The 26814-nt window shown below is 42.5% G+C and overlaps 3 protein-coding genes across 9 annotated transcripts in view; 2 read left to right on the top strand and 1 right to left on the bottom strand.

The window, feature by feature from the left end:
* Positions 1–200: 200 nt before the first annotated feature.
* On the top strand, positions 201–10378 carry tmem184c (transmembrane protein 184C). Its single transcript, XM_054779887.1, has 10 exons — positions 201–793; positions 1094–1224; positions 1314–1350; positions 1421–1626; positions 1711–1785; positions 3901–3994; positions 4133–4245; positions 4323–4422; positions 4613–4784; positions 6894–10378. Exons 1-10 carry the CDS (start codon positions 668–670, stop codon positions 7199–7201), a joined length of 1362 nt encoding a protein of 453 aa, XP_054635862.1. The 5' UTR covers positions 201–667; the 3' UTR covers positions 7202–10378.
* prmt9 (protein arginine methyltransferase 9) lies at positions 8425–24248 on the bottom strand. Of its 3 annotated transcripts, none has more exons than XM_054779885.1 (14): positions 24064–24248; positions 23512–23712; positions 23286–23434; positions 22222–22458; positions 21949–22116; positions 21758–21860; positions 20660–20713; positions 19894–20003; positions 19628–19820; positions 17273–17456; positions 12687–13362; positions 11086–11239; positions 10900–11022; positions 8425–10373 (listed from the first exon to the last, which is right to left on the bottom strand). In XM_054779885.1, the coding sequence occupies exons 2-14, from the start codon at positions 23707–23709 to the stop codon at positions 10155–10157; spliced, it is 2568 nt and encodes an 855-aa protein (XP_054635860.1). In that variant the 5' UTR covers positions 23710–23712; positions 24064–24248; the 3' UTR covers positions 8425–10154. The 3 variants fall into 3 exon arrangements, with proteins under 3 accessions (XP_054635860.1, XP_054635859.1, XP_054635861.1); XM_054779884.1 differs by having other exon boundaries at positions 8427–10373; positions 23901–24246; XM_054779886.1 differs by lacking the exon at positions 20660–20713 and having other exon boundaries at positions 8427–10373; positions 23901–24246.
* A 333-nt stretch (positions 24249–24581) lies between these two features.
* arhgap10 (Rho GTPase activating protein 10) overlaps positions 24582–26814 on the top strand; it is an 85344-nt gene continuing 83111 nt past the window's right edge. For 3 of the 5 annotated variants that reach the window (XM_054778489.1, XM_054778488.1, XM_054778486.1), the window contains exon 1: positions 24583–25130. In XM_054778489.1, the coding sequence (XP_054634464.1) occupies positions 24977–25130 (154 nt within the window). In that variant the 5' untranslated portion in view covers positions 24583–24976. Of the gene's footprint in view, positions 25131–26814 lie in introns of all 5 variants that reach the window. The other 2 variants (XM_054778487.1, XM_054778485.1) reach the window with 1 other exon arrangement.

Genomic DNA, 26814 nt, shown 5'->3' with positions numbered 1-26814 from the left:
TTGCAACTGAGAAATTTTCCCCAATGTGGGATAAATAGTTTATCCTATTGTCGTAGAGGTTGCCTGGCAATTGTTAAATAACGTCGCCATCTGCTGGAGAACGTGTCGCATAACCAAGCTAGCCACACATTTAAAAAAATCCTCATCACTGGTTGGTCCGTAAGAAGAACGCCACCAATCACATCAGAGATTGAATTCGGGGCTCAACCCAGAAGCCGGAAGCATCCGAGCAAAAGAAGTACTTTGGAAACTTTCAGCCTTACTACGAAGAAAATCCAGCTCTAACTACTTTTAATTGACTATAAGTGCGAGTGTTTGGTTGTGCATAAGTATACATATTCAACACTGCGCCTGTGATTTAGGGACTTTCTATGGCGTACTGAAAACGGACCGTGTACATAGTTTGTTTACATGGCAAAACAGCTAGCAAGCTAGTAGCCACTAGCTAGCATAATTGGAGTCACATGAGCTGATAATTATCAGCTTTCGAAATCAAACTTTAACTTAAGGCGTTAACTTACTTGTGAACAAGGAAGAGGTTGTCTTGTCGTTTTCCCCGGTTTGGTTGATAGCTTAACCACCGCCCAATGTATCCTGCTTCGTTCATTGTGCGAACACCAATCTAAAACTTGAGATCGGGTATTGAAAAAAAAGGCCCGGCGTCTTTATGTCAAGGATGCCTTGTTCCTGTGGGAATTGGAGAAGATGGATTCGTCCTTTGGTTGTTTTTTTATATATTTTGTTGTTGCTCGTCGTCTTACCTCTGTGCGTTTGGGAACTTCAGAAGTCAGAGGTAAGTGTAGGCCGCCATTACCTGGGCACCATGCATCATGGGAGATTATATGCATTCATGACTGCTTCCAAAGCTGTACTATTGAACTATGATAATAATTACCATTATTCCAGTTGCCAAGTGACAGCCTCAAAATATAGAGGTCCGTTCTGTCTCTCTCTGTTCAAATGAAGCTAGAAAAAATATGGACTGTTCATGTCCTTGAAATGCGGTAACTTACAAACATCAACAGGGGATCAAGTAATTATATTCTCCACTGTATCTCGTCTTATATTTAAGAGTTTTTCTATATAATGACAGGTTGGTACACATAACAAAGCCTGGTTCATTGCTGGGATATTCGTCTTTATGACAATCCCAATATCCTTATGGGGCATCCTCCAGCATCTGGTTCACTACACTCAACCTGAGCTGCAGAAACCTATCATTAGGTAAACACTTCAACAAACACCCATTATTCATTATTCACTGGTAAATGCCTTGGTATTGATTTGCTGTGATGTGGTACTTTTCTTTCTAGGATATTGTGGATGGTGCCGATCTACAGCTTGGATAGTGTAAGCTTTTTGTTATTTTAGGGTTTTTTTTGTATATTGTCATGTATTTACAAATTTTTATATGTCGTAGTGGATCGCGCTAAAATATCCAAGCATTGCCATTTACGTGGACACGTGCAGAGAGTGCTACGAAGCTTACGTCATCTACAACTTCATGACCTTCCTGCTCAACTACCTGGAGAATCAGTACCCCAGCCTGGTGATGATGCTGGAGGTCCAGGAGCAGCAGAAGCACCTTCCTCCTCTCTGCTGCTGCCCGCCCTGGCCCATGGGAGAGTGAGTGGACTTTAAACTGCAACACATGCATTATTGTGTTAGCACCATATTTGCCATTCATTTTCTATCTCCTTCCCCTCAAAGGGTTTTACTTTTAAGGTGCAAGCTGGGAGTGCTGCAGTACACCGTCGTTAGGCCTGTCACGACTATCATTGCTCTGTAAGTCGGCCCTTCATTCTTCTTCAGTATCTGACAAGAGTGAGTACATTCCTAACATTTCATTAGACATTTTAGTATACTACATATACTATACTAGGTATACTATATATATCCTGTATATATAGTATATAGTATACTATATATCCTGTATATATAGTATAGAAAGTAAACTTGGATATGCTTTCCAGTAGTTGGTGTACAGCTTGAAAAGCAGTATAAATTTACTACAGTATCCACAGAAACTGAGCCAACACACAATGCCACTATTGTCTTAATATCTGGAAACACAAGTACACCTCGCTTTGGACACGACCCACAGGTGCTTAATTGGGTTCAGACGTATTTGGCCATTCCATCACCTTCAGCCTCCTCAGCAAGACACGTGATATCTTGGAGGTGTGTATAGGATCCTTACCATGTTGGACAACTGTTCCCGAGAGACGGGCACCATGCTCTGCTTCACAGTGTTGGAATTCATGTTTCACTCAATGAACCGCAGCTCCCTCAGTGCTGGTAGTACTAATGCTCAATTATGTTCCCATCCATTTAGACAGTAATGCTGCTGTACAAGCTGTACACTGACTACTCTAAATCAGTGATTCTCAACTGGTGGGTCACTGAACCTTCCCTGGGCTTATTCTGAAGGGTATGCGTCATCAATTAATAGTCCTTAAAGGAAAACTGCATTTTTGGGGAATTTTGCCCATCATCCACAATCCTTATGTGAACCATGAACACATATTTGTTTTCCTTTTCTGTGCGTTCTAAAAAGAGTAAACACGTTAGCATGAGCCAGCTAACATTGCATGTCATGGGAACCCTCTTACAAAAGCCCTCTTACAAAACCTCTAACAACGTTTTATCGGTTTATATACATGCTATGATTATGTATTAACAGGTACTTTGATAATAATATGTAATACTTACAGTAATTTGCCGTATTATGAGGGTTTACAACATTACCAGAACTTCTTTCCTAGGCGCATTGATTTAACATAGCCCATAGGAGCTAATGCTACTTCCGTCAACAACAGCAGCATAGAAACAGCGACGACACTCACAATGTCCGCTCTCGTTGGGATGGCTGTGTGTCTTTCAGCACAAGACTTGTGCTCCTGTCTTCAGGGAAAAAATGCTGACAGCAAACGAGCATCTTGTTGAGTCTTCGTAGCGAAATAGAGTGCCAGTAGTATCCACTCTTCCGTCTGTCCCGTTGCAGTGGCTTGAGGTGTTGTGAGTGACAATGAGACTAGGGAGGTGTGGTGTTAGTCTGCCAAATAAATACAGTTTTTCGCGTTAGCTGCTACAATAACGATACCGCTGTTGCTTGGTTAATATACAGGTCAGTTCTGCAAATGGAGCACTGTTGGCTTTTTTTGGATTTTTTTTGGAGGGCGTTATCGTCAAAACAGGTGCCTCCCATGACATGCAATGTTAGCTGGCTCATTCTAACTCGTTTTCTCTCGTTAGAATGGACAGAAAATGGTAAGAAATATGTGCTCATGTTTCACATAGGGATTGTGGATGATGTGCAAAATTCCCCCCCAAAAAAAGTGCAGTTTTCCTTTTAAGGTGGCGACATCGCTCTTACTCTCTTTATTCGCAGCGATCATTCAGCAAATACTCACCTGTTCCAACACAGCACAAATGGACAGGATTCTATCAGCACAAACGCTGAGCACTCTTGAAACCGACACAACAAGTCAACACAAACGGAACACAAGACGCAACTGCACCACACAGGCTGTGCGGGTTTCAAAATAAGGCTTGCGCACTAACATACCCGCATTTACAACCCACAACGCATGCCGGGTAATCTCGCTGAAGCTTCTCTTCCCCAAACGCTACACATACAGAAATGTAAGTTTAAAAAGATTCCTGAATGTGGGTGGTCACTTGTCATTATGGGGTGATGGTGGGTCCTGCAGCCAAACCAGTTCAGAACCACTGCTCTTATGTATATGTAAGTTTCATTTCTGTGGTATTGTCCCTTGACAAGATGGTAATGAAATGCCTTCCAGGAGCTGTACTCATTTTTGTGAGATACTGTATTACTCTGTTGTATCAGTCATGTCCTCTTGTATAGCATGTGTCTTCCTCTTGTCCTTCTTGTAGGATCTGTCAGCTATGCGACGTGTACGACGAAGGCAACTTTAGCTCAACTAATGCTTGGACGTACCTGGTTATTTTCAACAACATGTCACAGCTGGTTAGTTGTTCATTTAACAGCATGTATAGTGTTGCGGTTGTAGCTGACAGCAGTGTACACGTGAACTGCATCATACCGAGAATGGCCAATGTGTGTGCATTCTGTATGTAACATATTGCTTGTCCTCTGTGCTTGTAGTTTGCCATGTACTGCCTGGTGCTGTTCTACAGGACTCTACGAGAGGAGCTGAGTCCCATCCAACCAGTGGGAAAATTCCTGTGTGTCAAAATGGTGGTCTTTGTCTCATTCTGGTAAATGTGTTTAGTTTTCAAACATAATAATATGATTGAGCAGTGTGTAAAATTTGTGTCTTCTCATTTTTGTGCAGGCAAGCTGTTCTCATTGCTTTACTGGTCAAAGTGGGCATCATTTCTGAAAAACGCACATGGGACTGGCAAAGCGTGGAGGCGGTGGCTACGGGACTACAGGTAAAAGTTTGGATTACACTAAAACCACCCAACCATCACGTTATGGTGCAGATCTGGATAAAGGTGCACTTTCCGCTACTACGGTGCATTGTGGCCAAGTGGGGGCAGATCAAGCTCAATTTCCCTATTTTTGCAACTTGTGAAAGCCTTAGTTATCAAACGTCATCGGTTCTCCTCCCCACCCCTTCAGGACTTTGTCATATGCGTGGAGATGTTCCTGGCAGCCATCGCGCACCACTTCAGCTTTACCTACAAGCCTTACATCCAGGAGGCTGAGGAGGGCTCGTGCTTCGACTCCTTCATGGCCATGTGGGACATCTCGGACGTCAGGGCCGACATCTCAGAGCAAGTCCGCAATGTTGGTTAGTGACTCTTTTATAAATTGAATTTCTCAGGCTGATTAGGATTTCTAAACTTTTTTTCTATATATACACTTGTGATTAAAATGTTAAGACCAGTTGAAAAATGTCAAGAATTTACATTTTGCACTGGTGGATCTTAAGGAGGTTCAAAGTAGAGCTTCAAATGCAAACAGAAGAAATGGGAGTGAGACAAAAACATTTTTGAGTTAGCAGCAGAGTTAGCAAACAAGCATTAAAGTGAAATAAAATAAAATGTTCAAAAAAGGACTCAGTAATGAGTAGCAGCCAGCGTTTCCAGGAGGCTAGTGGGAATGTTGCTCCAGGTGGTGAAGATGGCTTCACGGAGTGCATCCACTGTCTGGAACTGATGTCCATTGTTGTAAACTTCCCTTGCCATCCATCCCCAAATGTTGTCGACTGGATTTAGATCAGGGGAACATGCAGGATTGTCCAAAACGGTGAGGTTATTCCTCTGGAAGAAGTCCTTTGTAAGGCGGGCATTGTGAACTGTAGCATTGTTGATAAAGTCAGTCATTACACACAGACGAGGCCCTTCAGTCATGAGGGACGCCCCTGCACAACCTGAAGCTCCAGTGTTCCACTGAATGAAAAAGCACCCCAGACCATGATGGGCCCCCCTCCACTGTGCTGTGTGGAAAACATCTCAGATGTGATCTCCTTGTCATGCCAGTAACGTTGGAAGCCATGAGGACCGTCAATCTTACATTTTTTCTCATCAAAGAATAAAAGCTTCTTCAACCTTTCAATGTCCCATGTTTAGTGTTCTCTTGCAAATTCCAAGCCGGAAATTTTGTGACATTGAAGGAGATGAGGCCTTTGAAGATGTTTTTTGTTCTTATAAGCCTTCTCTCACAGATGCCGTCTGATGGTTATTGGCCTGCACTCTGCACCGGTAACAACCTTCATTTGAGCGGAGGATGGTCCCGTGTCTTGATGGACACCCAATCAAATCCTCCGGCTCAGGACTTTTGTTGCATAACCATCAGGATCTGTGTCCCACCTCAGCAGGAATGGTGCTCTGTGAGAGGCCTTGCTTATGCAGCTCAAAAATCCCACCGCCTTCAAGGAGAGAAAGCTTTTTTGACTTTGCCGTCAAGAGATCATGACAGTGTGAATGCCTTTTTAAAAGCTGTGGTCTTAAACTTTCATCAGCTGACAAACAACCTATTTCACTTTAATGCTTGTTTGCATTACTCAACATTTTTTGTCTCACTCCCATTTCTTCTTTTTGCATTTTGAAGCTCTTCTTCAAACCTCCTTAAGATCCAACAGTGCAAGATGTAACTTTATGCAATTTTTCAACTGGTCTTAAGATTTGGATCAGGAGTGTACATCCATCCATCCATTCATTTTCTATGCCGCTTATTCTCATTAGGGTCGCGGGGGTATGCTGGCTTCTATCCAAGCTGCCTTCGGGCGAGAGGCGGGGTACACCCTGAACTGGTCGCCAGCCAATCGCAGGGAGTGTACATCTATAAAAATAGATACACAGTGTGTAGAAATCATCTGTTCCAGGGTCAAACTGTTTCCATCACGCTGTTCAGGAAATGGTTCAAGTAACATTGTAACATTTTGTAGGTGTAAAAAGAAGTTAACCACTGCCAAACATGAAAAAAACTGTCACACAAGTGTAAAAATATGTTAACCACTGTTATTTCAGGGGTGTTGGACTTTCATGGGTCAACTGTTGAGACAAGCGTATCTCATGTAAGCCTCTTTCACACACGGATTCCCCAAGATTGTCTTATCAAAGCCGTAACAAAGGATACCACATTTTCAAGTTCTCTACCTGTCACACAGAACCCAACAAAGTGGGATTTCGTCCCACCTGTGTGTGCTTTCACACAGCGATACGGCATTAATCAGGTAATTAGATATGTGATAATTGCTGTTAAGGTCACATTTTCGTCCCGGGATTGCAGAATACTCTTCCACAAAATGTGGTGTCCCACCATTGTTACAGCTGTTACACTACCTCCAAAAGCAGGAAAATAGCCAGGTCGACTTTGGCCCTTCATCCTGAACAGGAAAAGTTCAATTTTTGTATCTGCAAAAACATCAAAATATATGATTTGATTTCTTTTACAGGCAGGACAGTCATGGGTCGCCCCAGGAAGCCGTACTTTGGCGAGGCACAGAGCGACGGCGAGAGCTCAGGCCTCCTCTCCTCGTCAGCCTCTCAAGACGCCGTCGCCGAGGCAGCATCCAATCCGGTGTCACCCAAGGGCAGGTACGAAGGCATGGGGAGGACCCAGACGCCGCACTCTCTGTCGGCCCCCGCCGGGCTCAGCGGCACGAACTGGGATGAAGGACACGAGGCCACGCCTGAAGAAAACGATGCCACGAGCGACGGAACCAAAGAAGCGGTGCACGCAGACCTGATCGTCATCACTTAGCGTAATATGTCATCACTTAGTAACACGCTTGGGCGGGACCCGGTGACCGAACTTGTTTGTTGAGAGAGCACAGCAATCAGTGTGTCTTGCCAACAGTTGCCTGTGATAGCTGGAAGAATGTTCCATGAGGATATGACACTACTACAGTACTTTCAACTTCTATCTGGTGCGGCAAATATTAACAAACCTTTAGAAAATTCAAGAAAAGTATGCATATACTATTCCAGAAAATGATAAGGATTTAAATAGAATCTATTAAAATATCTAGAGTTATGGTCAGAAATGTACCGTAAATTCGGGTGTATAAATGACACCCACTAAATTTAGAGAAAAAAACAAATTTGTACACATATAAGCCACACGTGTCCACGCTACTGTTACATATAATGACGGCCTGCAATTTCCATTAGGTTGATAAGCTTGTTGTGAGTGCACTGATAGCTCATGATTGGCTCCTGCCGAAGAAAGAGCTACCATTTCTCCACTGACTTGCGAGCGCTATAGTATTTAAACTAGAGATGAGTGAGTACACCACTACCTGTATCTGATCACCCATCAAAATGATCCATATCGATGCACTGGAAATGGGCGTGGTTTAAACAGAAATGGGTGGGGCTAAAATTGGTATGTTCACTATACACAGCCTCGCTATTCAACACATTTTTTTTGTGTGCAACTTTTTACAGTGTAGCATGCTTCTTTTTTTCTTTTTTACAGCGTATGAACACATTGTCTTCTGCGTCCTGATTCGCTAAGGGAGAACCCGCATAGTCTCTCTGCGTCCTGATTGGCTAAGGGACTGTAGACCATCAATAAATCTCCTCCACGCCATGTGCCCTGTACGGTATAGAGTGCGTTCAGCTTGCCGAATTTACATACTTGTTCTATCACAAGCAGTGTGGCTCTTTAGTGCTGTAAGTTTGCAAGTTTTCTCCCCGACAAAAAACTCACAATGTTGACCAAACACTCTGCACCGACAAAAGCACCTGCAGCTGCACCCAAAAGGCAGAGGAAGATGCACAAAAAGTTGGAATTCTGGACATGCTGAAGGAAGGTAGAACTTACGCAGCCGTAGGGCGCCATTACGAAATAAATGAATCTTCGGTTCGTACCATAAAGAAGGAGGAAAATAACATAACAGCAGCAATAAATTTTAACAAGGATGCAAAAAGGGCTTTAAATGTCCGCAACAAGACCACGGAAAGGCCGCCTCAGTGGATGCCGGGGCAGAGACATACATAAACAAATTTAAAGCCATCATCGAGGAAGGGGGATATAAGCCTGAACAAGTTTTTAATATGGATGAGACAGGCTTATTTTGGAAACACTGCACTGCTGATTCAGCCCAGGGACCAGGGCGTGATCCACGCTTTCAAGGCCCTCTGTATGCACAACAGAGATATGTTCTCATGTCTGAGAAAAGTGTATAAAGTGTGTGGTGAAGGGTTTTACAGCCTTAATATATAATCAACAAAAAAACATCCTGTAAACGAAAAAATATATCATGAACGAAAAAACAAAAAACGGGGGAATCAACTTCCACTACACGGATTTCACTTAACACTGGTATTTTTGGAACTTCTTGTATGGTAGGTAGCACGCCTGTTTTATGATGACTTCATTGAATAAGACAAAAAACACATTTCAAGGAAAACATGGTCATGCTACCCCAATTGAGTTGCATAAGCGGCCGACGCAACACGAGCCTGCACAGCGCCGTCTTGTCAAATGCACCGCGTACTTTACGAAACAAGTTTACCAAGTAACTTTGGATACAAACCGAAATAGAGGAGAGCTCAGGAAAACCTACAAGAAAGTGGAGGCGGTGGGCAACGGCACACGAGCAGTTTGCTTCTTGCCAATTGCACAGTGTACTTAATGAGGCACTGATCAACTCTGTGGCTCCAGCCCTGCACAGGCTGTCTCGGGAGGGGCGGTGGCTGTGTGTGACTGGCCAATCACAGAATGCACAATGAATCACAGAAGCACAAAAATGCCTTATCCGTAACGGATTCTCGACTCATCCCTAATATAAACAATAAGGTAGTAGTTCTGAAGTAAAGGAGATGTCACAAGATTAGAATGTAGCCATAAATTAGCCGCACAGCTACATAAATCGCAGGTTTCAAAGTTGAAGAAAAACGTAGTGGCTTATACACCGGAATTTACGGTATACACTCATCAAGGGAATACATGTCCTGTTAATTCTTTGTCCTCAATGATTTATTCGAACCGTTCTTTTTACAGGTTGGACAGGATGTACAACGTACATCTTCAGTGGTTTTTGAAATTGTCTCATTTACACAAGTTATACGTCCAGGCTCCAATGGAACTGTCCCTTTGTCAAGTTTTACCTCAACCAGTCCAGAAGCTTCATTTTAGCCTGATTTTTAATGTGTGTTTGTGTGGCAGTTGGAACACTAAACAGTGTCTAACGTTTCAGCCATCTTAATGCTGGATTGATTTGAAGATGAAGAATCTAGAGGTAGTCCGCATCCTTCATGATTTGTCAAATATGTATTATTTATGTTGCCAAAGAGAAACTACCAGCTGCAGTCAAGGGCTTGCAGCATTTTGGTGACTATATGATATATTTGAGCCCATAATGAGTGTATGTACTTCTGACCGGAACTGTCTAAGTGCACAGTGTCATAGTATGCAATAAGCATTCATTTTGTGTCCATTGTGTTATTTTCATTTTTAGTTAAATGTTTGATTTCGCAGCTAACTCCGCCCTAAGCCATTTAATGTGGTTTGTTACTGACTTGCAGGGATGCTGACGTGTAAAATGAGTAAATATGTTACTAATTATTGTTAGTCATATACTGTATACAGTATGTGTCCAATGCCTTACACAACTTTATTTTTTACAATAAAACTGACAATTAAACACAAGTAAGTTGTCATCATGGACCAGTCCACTTAAAAACACCTCTACTGTGAGAATGGAGCATCAAACCACCGCCGCCATGATGGATATGGTGCTGTTGTGGAGCTTCACAGCCAGGCGGACCCGCTCTCCCGCCCGAACCTCCAGCGGCTGCTGCAGCACGACGGCCGCCTGCTTCCAGTGAGAGTGTGGACTGAGGGTGCTGACGCTGATGTCTTCGTCCAAGAAGATGTCGTACCAGAAGGGAATGGCAGTTATTCGGCCCGGAGCCATAGCCTGGACCTGAAGAGGATAGAATACTGAGTACTGTGGAATACCTTGTTTTCTACTGCCCATGTGGCAGTACCTTGCTTACCAGTACATCATGTGTGGCTTACTTTCATGGAATACCACATTTTCTACTGCAAGGTGTGGCTTACATTTGCAGCATATGTTGTTTTGTATTCGCCGTGTGGCTTACTTTTGTAAAATACCTTGTTTTATACTTCCTGTGTGTAGAATGTTGTTTTATACTACTGTGTGGCTTACCTTTGTACAATATGTTTCATACTGCTGTGTGGCTTACTTCTGTTGGGCAGCTTGTTTTCTACAGTCTCTGTGGCTTCCTTTTTGTAGAATAACTTCTTTTATATTTCCTGTGTGCTTTTCCTTTGTAGAATGTTGTTTTCTACAGCCTATGTGGCTTACTTTTGTAGAAGACCTCATTTTCTATTGTTTGCGTGGCTTACTTTTTTTGCTTTCTTTTACTTTGACTTACTTTTTTGTTATTAGTAGCAGCTATTCTGCAAGAACAATTAGTACGACCCACCTGGACTTCTTTGTCGGTGTAGTTAGCATTAGCGTCCATAAGGTTGAGCACGAAGAGCTCCACCGACTCACTGAGGTGACGACACGGCAATGTGGAGAAATCCAGAAAGACGTGGACTGGAACCTGAAGCAGAAACAAATGTCGGTAGTAGCCCATGTTCATTTGGAGCTGGTGCAGTCTACTTACAGTAAACTGGTTGATAAAAGGGGCTATGTTGAATCCCAGCGTTGGCTCGTGACCCTGCACGGCGCTTTCTAGCAGCAGCATGTCGGACTCCACCAGCATGCCGTGCACCACCAGCTTCTGTGGAAATACGCGTCCTCCATGCTCCAGTAGACATCTTGAAACCCAAACACAGCAATACCTCAAAATTTTAACACACCAAAGGTCGCAAAATACTGAATGTGACAGCAACTTTTGGGAAAAATGTGCCTTCCATACTTGGAATTTGCCTCGAAAGTCACATAAGAGCCATCGTCATAGCAAACAAGACTTCGGTGACACAAAGCGTGCCCCAATGAAGTGTCCAGCATCCGGGTTAACTTCTTTTTACACTTGCAACAAAACCATTAATGAGACGCGTTATGCTCATCTGTGACCCGAATTTTGCTCCACCTTCCTCATTCGTCATTAAAGTTGAGTGTTTTATTGCTTGAAAGTAAAAGTAAGGGGAAAAAAATGTGGCGCCTAACCAGAAAAACATGCCTCAAAAGGGAAAAAACATCGTCAACGTCCATCTATTACGTTTAAGACAGGCATCTTCAAAGGGTGAGTGGTTTTACTTTATTTGAGCTTTATTACACAATGTGGACAGGTGTTACGATTGTTAAAAATGCTAATGAAAACATTGCTTGGACAGTCACTAAAAGATTTTTCATGGTGACAGTTTGACCCTGGAACGGATTACATTCGTCCCTTGATACATCGTGCTTTCAATATCGCTCCTTCACTCTATCGTGGTTTTTCAAAAATGTATTCATTAATAAATGATTGCCGTTTCGTAGTTTGACTATGACCTTATTATCAGTCCAAAAATATTGAAAGACAAGTTATATGTAGTATTCTGGTCACTAGGTGTCAGTAATGTTACACTGATCAGACTTTACCTGACATTACATTTACTTCTGTGGTTTTTTACATACTAACAGGTAATATTTATTTATCTATCTGTAGTGTAATGTACGCCCCGCCGCCCCCCGTCTCGTGTCCCTGCAGAGATCCTGTAGCCTGCGGATAAGACATTAATCTTTTTTTATGCCATGCAATCGACCCACATTATGTTTCAGATACATTATTCTCTCTCATTATGTCTACTATGTTAGGTAATAGCTAATTGTATTTAGAAAGTCATAAACCAGTTTCCCATGCCCTAACAACAAAAATATTGCATTTATTAATATTGAATGCTACTTCACGGAAATTCACTTATCGCAGCCGGGTCTGGAACCAATTAACCGTGATAAACAAGGAACAACTGTATTTTATCATTTCTCATGGGAAGAACTGGGACCATTGCTTTTATTTCAGTTGTCTTTCCAGTGCTTAGGTTCTTTTTTCACTTGTATGACAGGTGAGAATGATCAAATGTGACTTAAAACCACTGCCTGTAAAGTTAAAGGTTTGATGACGCATTTTTTCTATTTCTTATGGGGGGAAAACTAGACAATTTATTTTAGTTTGGTGACAGTTTGACCCTGGAACAAATTATTTCTATTTCCATGATTTCCCAAGGGGTAGGTTTGCTATACCAACAAGTGGGACCTGAAGACCCAACACGCACTGTGTACCTGGCCAAAGATGCCTTCTCCATCAGTTTCTGCCTCACAAGGCCGCAGGTCTCCACACAGTCCAGCATGATGGCGCTCCACAGTTTCTCCCTGGAAGGCCTCTGCAGCACCCCTTCCTCGTCCTCCGTGTGGCTGAGCCAGAACTCCAAACTCTGCTCGGGGATGTTATTGGCCCGAGCCAGCCTCTTGAGCACGTCCTGTTGCTTGATCTTCTCCACAGAGCTGAAGGCTTTCACCTGACCTTGGCTGGCAGCCATGAGGGACAGCAGAGAGAAGCCCTCTGACACGTCCAGAACGTAGAAAAGCTCTGTGGGTTCAGGTTGAATGCCAAATCCCAGCTCCTGACTTTGGGATTCATCCCTGAGCCGGGCCATGAGCTTGGACAAGGCACTGCCAAAGCTTTGATGGTAGTCGTAATTGTTCAGGAGCGCCATTTCTGAACATTCCAGCATGCAGAAGTCTTTGGGCTGATTTTGGTCAGTTTGTAACAATGCTAGCGCGCTGCACAGCTCCAACTCCGGGTTCGGAACAAGGCTTGCGGAGTTCCGCGAATCTGGATACTTGCCGAGACAGATCTCCTGCCCGTCCCTGAGTATGGCAACGCTACAGAGCCTCAGGTAGGCGTCCCTGCAGGAGACTTCCACAATGAGCTCGTCTCCAGGCTTTAGGAGGAAACCTGGGAGAAAACAACAAAGATTTCAACAGACAAAAATAAAATAAAAATAATAATTAAAAAAAATAAAATTAATAAAATAATCCATCCATCCATCCATCTTCTATGCCACCTATCCTCACTAGGGTTGTATGCTGGAGCCTATCCCAGCTGACTTCGGGCGAGAGGCGGGGTACACCCTGGACTGGTCATAATAAAATAATATGAATATTATTTTACAATATTAATATTATTAAATAATAATAAAAACAATCAATACAGTGTGTGTATACACACATATACAGACCCTTTCCAAAAAATTAGAATGTCATGGAAAAGTTGTTTAATTTCCATAATTCCATTGAAAAAGTCAAACTTTCATAGATTATAGATTCAGGGCCCACAATTTAAATGATTTCAAGTGTTTATTTGTTTATTTTTACGTAATTTGGGCTTCCAGCTCATAAAACCCACGAAAACAGGAATTCAAAAAATTAGAATACTGTGAAGAAATCACCATTTACTTCTCAGTTTTTGCAGGAAAAAAAAGAAAGAAATTAGGATGACATCAAAATCAAAATATGGTACTTTCAAAACGATATGTCAATCTTCAATACTTGGTTGGGAATCCCTTTGCCTTAATCACTGCCTCGATGCGACGTGGCATTGAAGCAATCAGCCTGTGGCATTGCCTGGGAGTTATGGAAGCCCAGATTTCCTTCATGCTTGCTGTCAGCTCTTCTTTGTTGTTGGGTCTGGTGCCCCTCATTTTCCTCTTGAGAATATCCCATAGATTCTCAATGGGGTTTAGGTCCGGTGAGTTGGCTGGCCCGTCAAGCACTGTGATGGCATGGGCATCAAACCAGGTTTTGGTGCTTCTGGCGGTATGGGCAGGGTCAGGTCCTGCTGGAAGATGAAATCTGCATCTCCATACAGATCCTCAGCAGAAGGAATCATGAAGTCCTCTGAAACATTCTGGTAGACTGTTGGGTGACCTTGGATTTAAGAAAGCAGAGTTTAACACCTGCACCGGACATTGCACCCCAAATCATGACGGACAGTGGATATTTCACACTGGACCTCAGGCAGCTTGGATTCTGTTCCTCACCTGTCTTCCCCCAAACCCTTGGACCTTGATTCCCAAATGAAAGGCACACTTTACTTTCATTGGAAAAGAGGACCTTGGACCACTGGCCAACAGTCCAGTCCTTCTTCTCCTTGGCCCAGTGGAGACGCTTCCTACGTTGGCTCAGGTTCACAAGTGGCTTGACCCGAGGAACCCGACAGTTGTAGGCCATCTCCCGGATGCGTCTGAATGTGGTGGTTTTTGAAGCTGTGACTCCCGCCTCATTCCACTCTTTTTGGATCTCTGCCAGATTCTTGAATCTTCCCTGTTTGATAATCCGCTGAAGCCCACGGTCATCTCTTTTGCTGGTGCATCTTCTCCTGCCACATTTTGCCCTTCCTCTAGACTTTCCATTGATATGCTTGGACACAGCACTCTGTGAACAACCAGCCTCCTTAGCTATGAACTTTTGTGGCTTACCCATCCTATGGAGGGTATCAATGATGGTCTTCTGGCCAGTTGTCATGTCTGCAGTCTTCCCTATATTGAACCGAACTGAGACAATTGAACCAAACTGAAGCAATTAAATGACACCTGGGGAAGCCTGTGCAGGTGATTTGACTTTAGTAGATGATTAGTGTGACACTCAGTTTAAAACATTCATGCCTTGCAAAATTTGGGCTGATTTCTTCACAGTATTCTAATTTTTTGAATTCCTGCTTTCGTGGGTTTTATGAGCTGGAAGCCCAAATTACGTATAAATAAACAAATAAACACTTGAAATCGTTTAAATTGTGGGCCCTGAATCTATAATCTATGAAAGTTTAACTTTTTGAATGGAATTATGGAAATTAAACAACTTTTCCATGACATTCAAATTTTTTGGAAAGGGTCTGTATATATACACTAGGTCCCCAACTAACGAACACAATTGGTTCCATGCGACCGTTCTTATATTGAATCGTTCTTAAGTAGGGGAAAAGGTAATTTACCAATGATATAGGTACTACATGTACGTGTATACATATACAGTATATGCTTATGTATGTAAATATGAGTTTGGATGCAGTAGTAATATTAAACGAGGATAATTAATGAAAAAAACAATAATAAAAATGATATAAAAATACGTAATGATAAATGTTGTTTACAGGGCGGTCTTCCACCCACATTAAGGCCCTTACTGGTGCCGACTGCAGCGCAATAACCATCAGACGCCATCTGTGGGAAAAGGGTTTAAAAAACAAAAAAGGAATTCAAAGACTTCGTCTCCTTCAACGCCACAAAAATGCCTGTTTAGACTTTGCCAGGGAGCATCAAACATGGGACATTGAAAGGTGGAAAAAAGTTTTATTCTCTGATGAGAAAAAATGTAACCTTGACGGTCCAGATGGCTTCCAACGTTACTGGCATGACAAGGAGATCCCACCTGAGTCCTACTGAGAACATTTTTTGTTCTGGTTTGTAGAGTTTTTTTATTCTTTTTTGAGTGATGGTCTGGAACTTTTGATCAGCTGATAAACAGCCTATATCAGTTTAATTGTTGTTTTCAATAAATTACTTTTTCAAAGTGTTTTTTGTCTCATTCCCCCTTCTTGTTTTTGCATATTGTAGCTCTACTTAAAACCTCATTAAGATCCAAATGTGCAAAATGCAAATTCTAGCAATTTTTCAACTGGTCTTAAGATTTTGATCAGGAGTGGATATACACATACACATACATGTACACACACACACACGCACACACACACAAAAAATTAATAAACTATCATTATTGACTGAGCCATGATGATGATGATATCATTACAAAAAGCTTTGTAATTGTAAATGAAATGGAACTGAAAACATGGAAAAGCGGGACTGGAAGGAGCACAATGAGATGCAAAGGGCCGTGGCATATAAACAGGGAGGAGTATGGAGGGGCTTGCAGGGTCGGGTGGGGGTAGGGGGATATTTATCAGGACGGAATTCCAGCAGGAATAACATCTGTTCACGTCACGCCTTGTCAGCCGTGTTTGGGAGGCGATGCATATTAATTACACCTTATAAGAATTTCATGATCTCTAAAGGGTGTCACAGGCGATCAGGGCTCACAAATAACAGCGGCCGGAAAAACGGATGTCGGTGATGGACGTGGATGTCGGCGGATTCCCCCCTGACGACGACAGCGGCTGCCGTCTGGATGGAGGACGACGCGCTGGCGTGCTGGCACACCGGCTGCACGTCTGAGGCAATTAGCTTCTGACTGCATGGCAAAGTATGTATGGTACATTCAGGGGGCTTGTTCTCTACGAGGAACCAGCGACCTCTACTGGTCAAACATGGAAACGCTTGAATAACATTGTACTGTATGCCCATTTAATTACTACAGTAACTAACTTGATTGCGGCAGCATTTTCCATCAAGTCATTAAGGACGTGGCTGGGGGATTATGATCAATATATTAATGAAAAAATGAATGAAAATTTCACGACATGTAAAAAATTTGATCATAAAATGATTTGATAATGGTGTTTATATACTTAACTGCAGAGAGCACATGGCATATATTTACATTTGGGGAGACGTGAGGAAAAAATTGCAAAATTATTATCAATAATAAATAATATTTTGTATTCAATATTTTTCAACAAATAAATAATGCTACATAATTAGAAATATGTATTATTTTATATATTTTTTAGTATTTAATTTTAGTAGTTTTTATGTATCATTTATTCATTTTAAGGAGGGATTTTTTTTTTTTAAATTTTTTAGGTGTTGCACCCAGTTACTAAACTTTCTTAAAAGTACCACCTGAACCTGCTTCATTTCAAAAGTGAATTATTTGTGGTGCCGTATAAATAAAAGTGTGAAATGCATGTTTACCCTTGGCACAGTGCTCGGGGTAGATGGCTTGCTCCCAGCAGGTGTCCTCCTGGGGTCCCGTGGACAAACTACTGTCCTCGTCCAGGTGTAGCTGGAACCACACGGCCAGGGCGTCCAGCTCGCCATGTTGCACCACAGGCAAGCGGACCCGCTGCACCGGCCTGGAGGTCAGCCCCTCCAGCTCCTACAGCACGTGGAAAAGGTCCAATTTAATGCACAAAAGTCCAAATGTATTAAAACAATGTAAAGCTACTGTTTGGCTGGTTGCAGCTATTTCCAAAACAGAGCTAGAGTTTTATTTTCAAAACTTTTAATTACCAACAAAAAAACAACCTCTATCTCTATCATTTATTACTACATCCCTATTATTTAGTCATTTTTTCCATTGCATGATGGGGGATGAATAAATAAAAGTTGACTTGTCTGCAGTCCAATTGCATCACAAGTTGGGATAAACATGTTAATAATGACAAGCTTAGTCAGGCGTCGCTCATTTAGGTTCACCCTCCCTACGAGGAGCTAATAAATCACACAATATCCTGCAGGCCTCGCCGAGGAGCCACTGATGATGCAAAAATATTATTCAGCCAATGTGTTTGTTCCAGGAGAGCAATGCGAGTGAATTAATCATTGGTTAGGGAATTAATTAGTCCTGCTATTTGGTTCAGCTCAGGGCAAGAGACCCATTGACAAAACGTATTCAAGTTTATTTGTAACCTGTGAAAAGAATGACTCACTGGCCCACAAGTTTAAATCTTAAAAAACAAGCATCCAAACTTTTTTCCACTGAGGGCCTCACGCTGAACAATAAAACAGAAAAATCTCAAGAGTGCCATGACATAGGCTGTTGTTCACAGGTTGAAAAACAATCATTAGGTTAATTAGCGACTCGAAACTGTCCATACGTGCGAATGTGAGCGTGAATGGTTGTCTATATGTGCCCTGAGATTGGCTGGCGACCAGTCCAGGGTGTATCCCGCCTCTCACCCAAAGTCAACTGGGATCGGATCCAGCATACCCCTGTGACCCTAATGAGGATAAGCGGCATAGAAAATACATGGATGGATGAAAAACAATCACGTGCACACTGTTTCAGATTAGTAAACAACCGTATCCAGACAGAAACGGGTCACTGGGTGAAAACAATGTAACACATAAGGTGCACCTGCCTGTGGCGCTGTGAACAGACACACAGACAGAACCACATGACCACAAAACTATATATAAAAAAAAAAAGAACGCACAAATAAAGTCGTCGTCTTCCACTTGGTAGGCTTGTCTTGACTTTCAAAGAAGAGGAATTACTTCTGTGAGTCATTTTGGAGGATAAGACAACAAAATATAAGTACGGAAAGAAAGATAAAAGACAGGACAGGATTACACACATTTGTATGTATTAACAGCTCCAAATGAACTGAAAATGTAAATCAAGCTAAAAAATACCACACGTCTGAAAATGTGCCTAATACTACTTTCTTTAATAGTAGCACAACAATTCAATTACACTTTAATGTTGTTATGAGCAATGAGAGGTTGCATTCAAAGACACCACGTCATTTAAATTGAATTTTGTACTTGCACATTATAAGAGTTAGTTAGTGAGTCATAAGAATATCCACTTAATGATTTTCTTTGTCTTTCTGTTTATTTAGACCACACATACACGCTTAATAAAGACATTGTTGTGATGTTCTGAGTGTCCCTAAATGAATCTCGCCATTGTCTAGTGACAATGAGGAAGTGTTGTTTTGATGATGAAGGTACTAGAGGTGTGTTTGTGAGTTGGAGATACAGTACATATATGGTGTTGGAATTGCACTGCTGTTGACATGTTCAAGTCAGAATAAAGTTATTAAAGAGTGTCAGACTCTGTGTGGACGATATACTGCGCCTCCATCTTTCGTCATCACAGAGGGGCATGACTCGCCATGATGCGTATGCGTTAATTACGCAAAAAAAAGAACATAATCGATGAAAAAAATCAGTTACCGCCGTTAATGCGCTATTTTTGACAGCCAACAATTACAACACAACAAAATGTCTGGTCACGTGACAGGGTGGCGACGTCATTGTAGTCAGAAAGACTGCACCGAAACGACGCGGCAATGTTGCCAGACTTTTGCACACTTTAAAAAAAATACTGTTTCCGGGCACCGAGAATGCCTTTTTCGTGTGGATGAAAAGATAATTTAAAAAAAAAAAATGTCTTTGCTGTTTCCACAAGTTGCCATGTGGACAGCCAATTATTGTATTGTATGAATGGTGACACGGGTGGATACACAGGTTAATTATTTCCATTATTTCTTGTGGGTGAGCTCATTTGCAACACAAAAACTCGGTCCAGTCGTAGCTCACCTGCACGTCATTGAAATCGATGTTGAGGACGGTGAGCGGTTCAGTGAGGGCTGTGTAACCTCCCGGAAGTCTGCTGAGTCTCTCGGTAGTGTAAGGCTCCATGGAGTCGTCCGGTTCGGGGCTGCAGCTCACCGGACTGCGGAGATGCTCGGCCTCGGTTATGGAGAGACCGCCCACCTCTGACACGCAAAGCCTGTGTACAAAACAGAACCTAAATGACTCTACTGTACATTACATCAAATAAGAGAGTGCTCTGTGTACTGTACTTGTTATGGCGGCGGATCTCAAGGCACTCCACTGCCATGGTGAACACAGTTGCTCCAGCGGGGATGACACGACCGGTCTCAGAGGGATCCCTGGATTTCGTCTCTTTCTTCTGTACAAAAATAATACCATGTTGATCCAGTCATCCATCAGTACAAGATTTCATTTCTTTTTAAAGGGTCCCTGACATGATTCAACAACTTTGCTTAAATATGTTATGATATTGTTTGTAATTATGTTCCACATTGTTCGATTTTTGAAAGCCAAAGTTAAATTCACAAAAATTACATTTATAGTTGATGGAGCCACCCACGACAAACTAGCAGTCGCAGTTCAGCCTCATTTCTGGAAGTGATCGGGGTACTATCGCTCAGGTGAACAAACATAGCGGTGTACGAGAAAGAGGATGTTTACAGTGCTTAAAGAGAAGATTTGAGCAATGTGTCAATAGTTTTCAAGGAGGAAGAAACATTTGGAAATTAAATAGAAAACTTGCAGAACATGGACTTAAGCCTTAAGAAATGGAGATGAAGATTGGTCACCTTCAAAACACAGAATGGCAAGTGTAAATTACTCTGGAGTTGGTTATCCTTCAAATGTTTTAAGTTGGCTTCTTAGTGAGCGTAAAGGGGTTTTTTATAGCCTGTTTAATTACATATGTGGCCGTCGTCGCCGCTGCCCCCGCAACCCACAGTAAACATGTGGGGAGCCTTGTCACTATCGTGGATTAGTGTTTAGAAGACATTAGGCAAACGAGACATGACTTACTGTCTTGTGCCAGCTTTGACGTAGCGGTCGTTCTTCCTTGTCTTGCTTCTTTTCCTGTGTACCGGCAGAATAGCATCCGTTTTCAAAATGCGTTTATACAGTACTTTCAAGCCAAATGCTTCTTGTAAAGGTGTTCCTTCAAAGCAGTTATCAGTGAAAAGATCACTGCAAAGAACAGAACTTGAGGCGGGCATCTATCTGTCTCTCATTCTCTGCATTTGCTTTGTCCATTGTTGTACACATTCGTCTTTTGGAAAAGAACACAAACTTGCAGTATCACTCGGATACTTTGAACATCCAGCAGCAATACAACGTTTTTGGCATGACTACTATTTTTGATGAAAAATATACCAAGGCGATGATCTACTTCGGGAAGCGTTTGTTGACTCTGCTTTCGCTGAGAGGTGTCACCCCGATAGCGTCACTTCTGGAAATGAGGCTGAACTACGAGAGCTACTTCATCATGGGTGACACCATGAACTATAAATTCAATTTTTGCGAATTTACCGTTTGCTTTGAAAAATGTACAACATAATCACAAACAATATAAAACATATTTAAGCAAAGTTGATTAATCATCTCAGGGACATTTAAAGACTTTTGTTATTTAGGAAAAAAAATACCTTATTATACTCAAGTCAATACAGTGATTATGATGGAGGGAAAGGCTTCTTGAGACGTCATCTGTACTTCTGTGAAGAAGGTGTCGGACGTTTCGCTCCTCATCCGAAGAGTTTCGTCAGCGAACTAATAAGTGCTGGTAGCCTAGGCCTTAAATACAGTAAGAGTGGGCGGAATTGGTGTGCCAACACCCTCCTCCTATTGGTTCCTTACACAAAGCCTGGGCGGAGTTGGGGTCTAATCCTCTCCTGCCATTAGCACCTCCGATCAAAGGGAAGTGTAGCTCCCTGTAGTTGGGTATGAACGACTCTGATACTGGCTCGTTAGCATCTATTGTTCTGGCTCAAGAAGCCTTTCCCTCGATGGACAACTCCTGTACGACTGAGAGTCTACACAGATGCAGTGATTATGATGCTCAGCATTTTTTCACTGTCCATTACTGCCACCTACAGGACACAGGAGTGCGGTTGTTGTTACCTGTGGAGGAAGCAGGAGGTGGTGCCAGGCATGAATGAGACTTTCTATGATGCCTTCTCCAAATAATCCGGCGTCCACTGTCTCCGTCACCACCAGTGTCACTCTAACGGGCCAACAAACACACACAGCTCAGTCAAAACAGCAAAGATGATGGAGGAGCATCATCTGAAGGGTAAACATGAGAGATGTACCTGTGGGGGATGTCCTTTGGCACTTCCATCTCCAGAGACTTCATATGGAGGATCTTGATGGTGCCGTCCATCCCGTTGGCAGTCACCACCTCGCAGGCCAGCTCATACATGGTCTTGGAGAGCTCGCAGGCGTACACCTCGGCCGCCCCCGCCTTTTTAGCGCACATTCTGGAACCAACCAGAACACCAGGAAATTACAACATCAACATCTGTTCAGAGCAGGACGGCTTACGTTCAAAGACAACGTAGTAATAAAAAGTGTCCACATCTCACCCAAGGATTCCGGTTCCAGTACCGATGTCCAGCACTGTGCTGCAGCCGCCGCGTACGGCCTTCTGGATGGCCTGCTGGTACTTGCGGTTCCTCCCATGGTCGTTGAGCATGAGGAAGTGCCAGCGCTCCACTAGCCAGTTAGCCACCCGGTAGAAGTTCTCCCTGGCTTCCGGGTAATCAGGCTTCAGTTTGAGGGCTTTGAAGAAGTGGCCCGCTGCTTCATCTCGAAAGCCCATTCTGGTTTGTACACAATTGGTCACAATTGCAAATTTTAGGTTGGAGGACCTAGATCAAACACATTATTGAAGCGCTTTGCACCCATACAATTGTCCCTCGCTCCATAGCAGTTCGAACATCACTCCCTTCACTCTTATTGTGCTTTTTAAAAAAGTTATATATATAGCTCATAAGAGTTAAAGTTAAAAAAGTCAGCGCCAAAGTGCTGAAACCAATGCACAGAGGGAACTTTATTCCTGCCTGTTTGGAGATGGAAAACAAGGAAAACGGACACGAGTGCACATATTGAGGCTGACAAATTTATCGAGGGAATGAGAAATCTTGTCACGTTTTAATCTTGCAAAATCTTGTGGCAACCCTACTGATTATAGCTGCTATATTGGGTAATACGAATGTAAAGGTGTTTTTAATTTAATGTCTAGATGGTTCTAATAATGTAAAAATATATATTTAAAAGATATATACACTGCTCAAAAAAATAAAATGGAAAACATGCTAGATCTGAATGAATAAAATAATTCTTACTAATTTACATAGTTCAATTTGCTGACAACAGAAATCACACAAAAATTGTCAGTGGAAATCAAATTTATTCACACACTCACACATATATATTCGTGCAGTGTAGTGTCTTGCCCTAAGTAACGTCTTTGGCAGCATCGTCCTCCCACTTTCCTTCAAAACAGTAACAATCTTGTCTGCCGTGTGGAACCTAACTGCCAACACATGCCACGCAAACTCTCTTGCGGGGGTAGCAGTTGAGGATGTTATAATGTGTCTTACATTTGACAATTTGAAAGTGAACACATTAAAGAAAGAGAGAATACCTGAATAAGTGTTCACCCATGCTGTTTAGGATGACCTCGTCGGCAGGAAAGAGCTCCAGTGCTTGCTCGTAGCAGCTGAACAGGTCCTGAATGCGGCCCACAGAGTCCAGCTCATCTGCCCATTTAAAGAGAGTGAACCGGAAGGACTCCTGCCAACAACGATGATGACAATGCTGACTTTCTGTGCTATGTGGTCTAAAGGGTTGGCGTTTTTACTGGACATTACCCTGGCAAAGTCTTTAAACTCGGGCGCCAGGTTGAGGACCAGGAGGTAGTGCACAAATGCGGTTCCATAATCCTGGCTGAAGAGGCACTGCTGGGCACTTTCAAGAGAACTGGACACCAGCTCGTTCTTGGCGGGGTCCTCTCTACGGCGTCTTCGGGTCCTCCTGCCGTGCTTTGGCCTTGCACTGGCATTAGGCATCCCCTGTAGCCAAGTCGAGATTTTAGAACAAGCAGAGAATTCTGTACTGTAAAACCCTGATGTGCGCACTAGACGCCTGGTACTCTCTGCAGTTGAGCACCATGGCCACTACGTAGGGAGATCATTTGAGTGGCAACCAATTATAAATTAACAGTCAATACTGATTGACATCACTGTTGACGCTGACTTACTGTTTGGAGTTTAGATCACAGCCCAGTGATCTTGAATGGATGGATTTATTGACGCTTCAAAAACGCACACATTACAGTTAAATCATTCAAGATGCGTCTCGGCAAGCCTTTCAGCAGGAGGGCATCCTGCCGTAGGCTGAAAAAAATGACTACATCAGCTTACCGCTCGATACAATAGCTGTACTTAAAACTGCCTGTAAACCGGAGCTAATAGCATGGTTGCTACTTGGTTTCTTCCAGGAAATGAGGTCGGGTATAAACACGTGTCAAATCCAGGTTCCACGCCTACAATTTGGGTCCATGTACAAAACAAAGATTTGAAAAGACAAATATGACGTATCGTATTTAGTAAATAATTAACTTGAAAAAATAAACAATGTAACTGCCACACAGTCACGGTGCCACCTTATGTTTTTCTATCGAGAGATTTAAAAAGGGCAAACGGATTTGGAAGGCCAAAGATCGTCAATACATAAAGATAAATCACGCAATAGTTTAAGAAAGGTTTGCTAATCAACCTTAGGATGTGAAGTGTCTTGAAAAATAACACACGTACAACATTGTGTATGGTTAATTATGTATATTTCAGTGTCATTATTTAATACATACAAATGTGCGTTGTTAAGCAATGCAATTGAAGCTAACGCAAACCGGAATGGTACATAACTGTTTCAACATCGCTGCGCACTCTTTGGTAGAAGTTTCCCTACACGCACACACACAGAGATGTCAGCAGAGTTTGCCAATCTGTCACTTTGCAAGGCGGGGTGCATTTGATGAGAAAAGAAGATAACATGGACGCAATAACGTTCTGACAGTCGCTTTTGAAGACTTCCGATGAATACCGGGTCGCTGCTTTTTGTTGAAACACGCCATATGTGGCTTTGCTAGCTTCTCCTGTCCTTAAATTTGACAACACCCATGCGCGCGCGTGTCAGAAGTGACCATGCTAACGACCGTTAGCATCTACTACTAGCTATGCTATTCGACTCTTAGAGTTTACTACTACAATTATTATTTGTAGGTTTTAGTCGGCGCTTATTTGACAGTTTATTCCCGCGAAAAGGGACGAAGACATGGGACTGCACCCGCTGGAATTCAGTGAATGCTATCTGGACAGCCCCAGCTTCAGGGAGAAAATTAAGGCTCACGAAGCAGAGCTGGAGAAAACCAACAGGTTCATCAAGGAGCTCTACAAGGATGGCAAGAACCTCATCAACGCCACGAAACGTGAGTGAGGTTCACCTAGTGGTAGCACTTTTTGACCAACTGTCTGTACTATCAGGTCCTGATTTGCTTTAGAAACAAAAAGCTTCTGTAATTGGGCATAATAATGTCTTGGAGGACTCCCCACCTTCATCTCCTTATACAATGTTTTCCATGCATCCATTATCTACACTGATTGTAATCATTAGGGTCGCCAGGGTGCTGGAGCCTATCCCAGCTGACTTACACAGAAATGATCCAAAACCCAACATTCACAAACACCATAAGATAAATGCAACAGGAAAATACATCAAGAACAACAATAATGTAAAAATGCAAAATGCGATGAAATAGCTGAAATTGCATTGCAGTCACCTGTCAGTCTCAACTATTGTGATGAGTGTCAATCAAAAACAAAACAAAACAAAGCAAAACTATTGTTTTGCCTGTGCTGTCATTTTTCCGATAAAATACACCACATGGTGGCGCTGTTATTGTCAAGTTCTTTAGGACTTATGCCAGCGTGCAACTTGAAAATTGTCAAGAAGATTGCAGAGGACGCTTTATCAACTCCAGTAGATTTTCTTGGTTTTACGTCACACTTCAACTATTAACAGGAGCTTGTCATTTTAGGTTGATAAATAGTGGTCTCTCCGGTGTCGTTACAATCGTTTAAAGTAGTGGTGTCTCTTCATTGTCCACTAAACTTAGCAATTATTTACTCTGTACAACCACCTAGGATCAAGTAGTGCATGTCATAAGTATGTCACATAGGTATCATACAAGTCATTTTTTATCACATTTGCATCACAGGTTTGAAAGACTTGAAGACATTTTTCCCATCATAATTGTCATACTCTTTGATGCACACACGTACAGTGATGTACAGTCATGTGATGCTTATATATTCTCAAAAAGTCAAATTCAACCGAACAGTTATTAAACCTCAAAGTTTGACCACAATGAGTCGGATTGACTGGAAATTTCCCATTGAAACACCCTCTGTAACGTTAGGGTGTTGAGGCGAATCACCATGAAATTTGGTACACAGCTTTAGGGGACCGACAGGCACATGTGTAAAATTTGATTGGTTGAAAAACATGGCCTCTATCAAGCAAATTGTCTTTGCAGGGGCACGGATGAGACTTGGCAACAAATTGTCGATAAGTCTTTGACCATTTGCGTAATGATCATACAACTTTGTGTACTTTTGTATTGTGTCTGCTAGCATGTCCTCCAAAGTGGATTGTCATATACAAGTATGATGGCCAGTGTTGGATTTAACCATCCATAGTGATTATCACAATTGCTTGTGTTGCAAAAAAATAAAAAATAAAAAATGGAAGAAAACCCCTCACATTTTGACCTCGAAACAATCCGGTGTTGCAACTATCTCTGACGTTGCTCTGTCCCACACTCCCACATCTGGGAGGATGTCCCGCCACGGAAAGTCCTTGGCTCAGAGAGGAAACTTGAAGCTGGATGTCGGAGGGGGGGCCAGAGAGCAAGTGACATGGAAGTTGCCCACTCGAGGAGCAGCATGCAGATACGCTTCTGTTTCTAGTGGTTTTCCTCCACAGGAATCGTGTCCTGTCTGTCCCCTCGCTGTTGTCCTTAAGAAACATCATGTTGGTTCAGGTGCTGCAGCCTCACATCGGACTGAAGGCCTCAGCTTTGCTAGGGTTCTGTTGCCTCCTTGGGTGTAATA

Source organism: Dunckerocampus dactyliophorus, chromosome 6 (assembly GCF_027744805.1).
Source record: "Dunckerocampus dactyliophorus isolate RoL2022-P2 chromosome 6, RoL_Ddac_1.1, whole genome shotgun sequence".
In the NCBI taxonomy this organism is placed as follows: domain Eukaryota; kingdom Metazoa; phylum Chordata; class Actinopteri; order Syngnathiformes; family Syngnathidae; genus Dunckerocampus; species Dunckerocampus dactyliophorus.
Note: the sequence above shows the minus strand (reverse complement) of the source record. Positions and strands in the feature narration are given on the sequence as shown.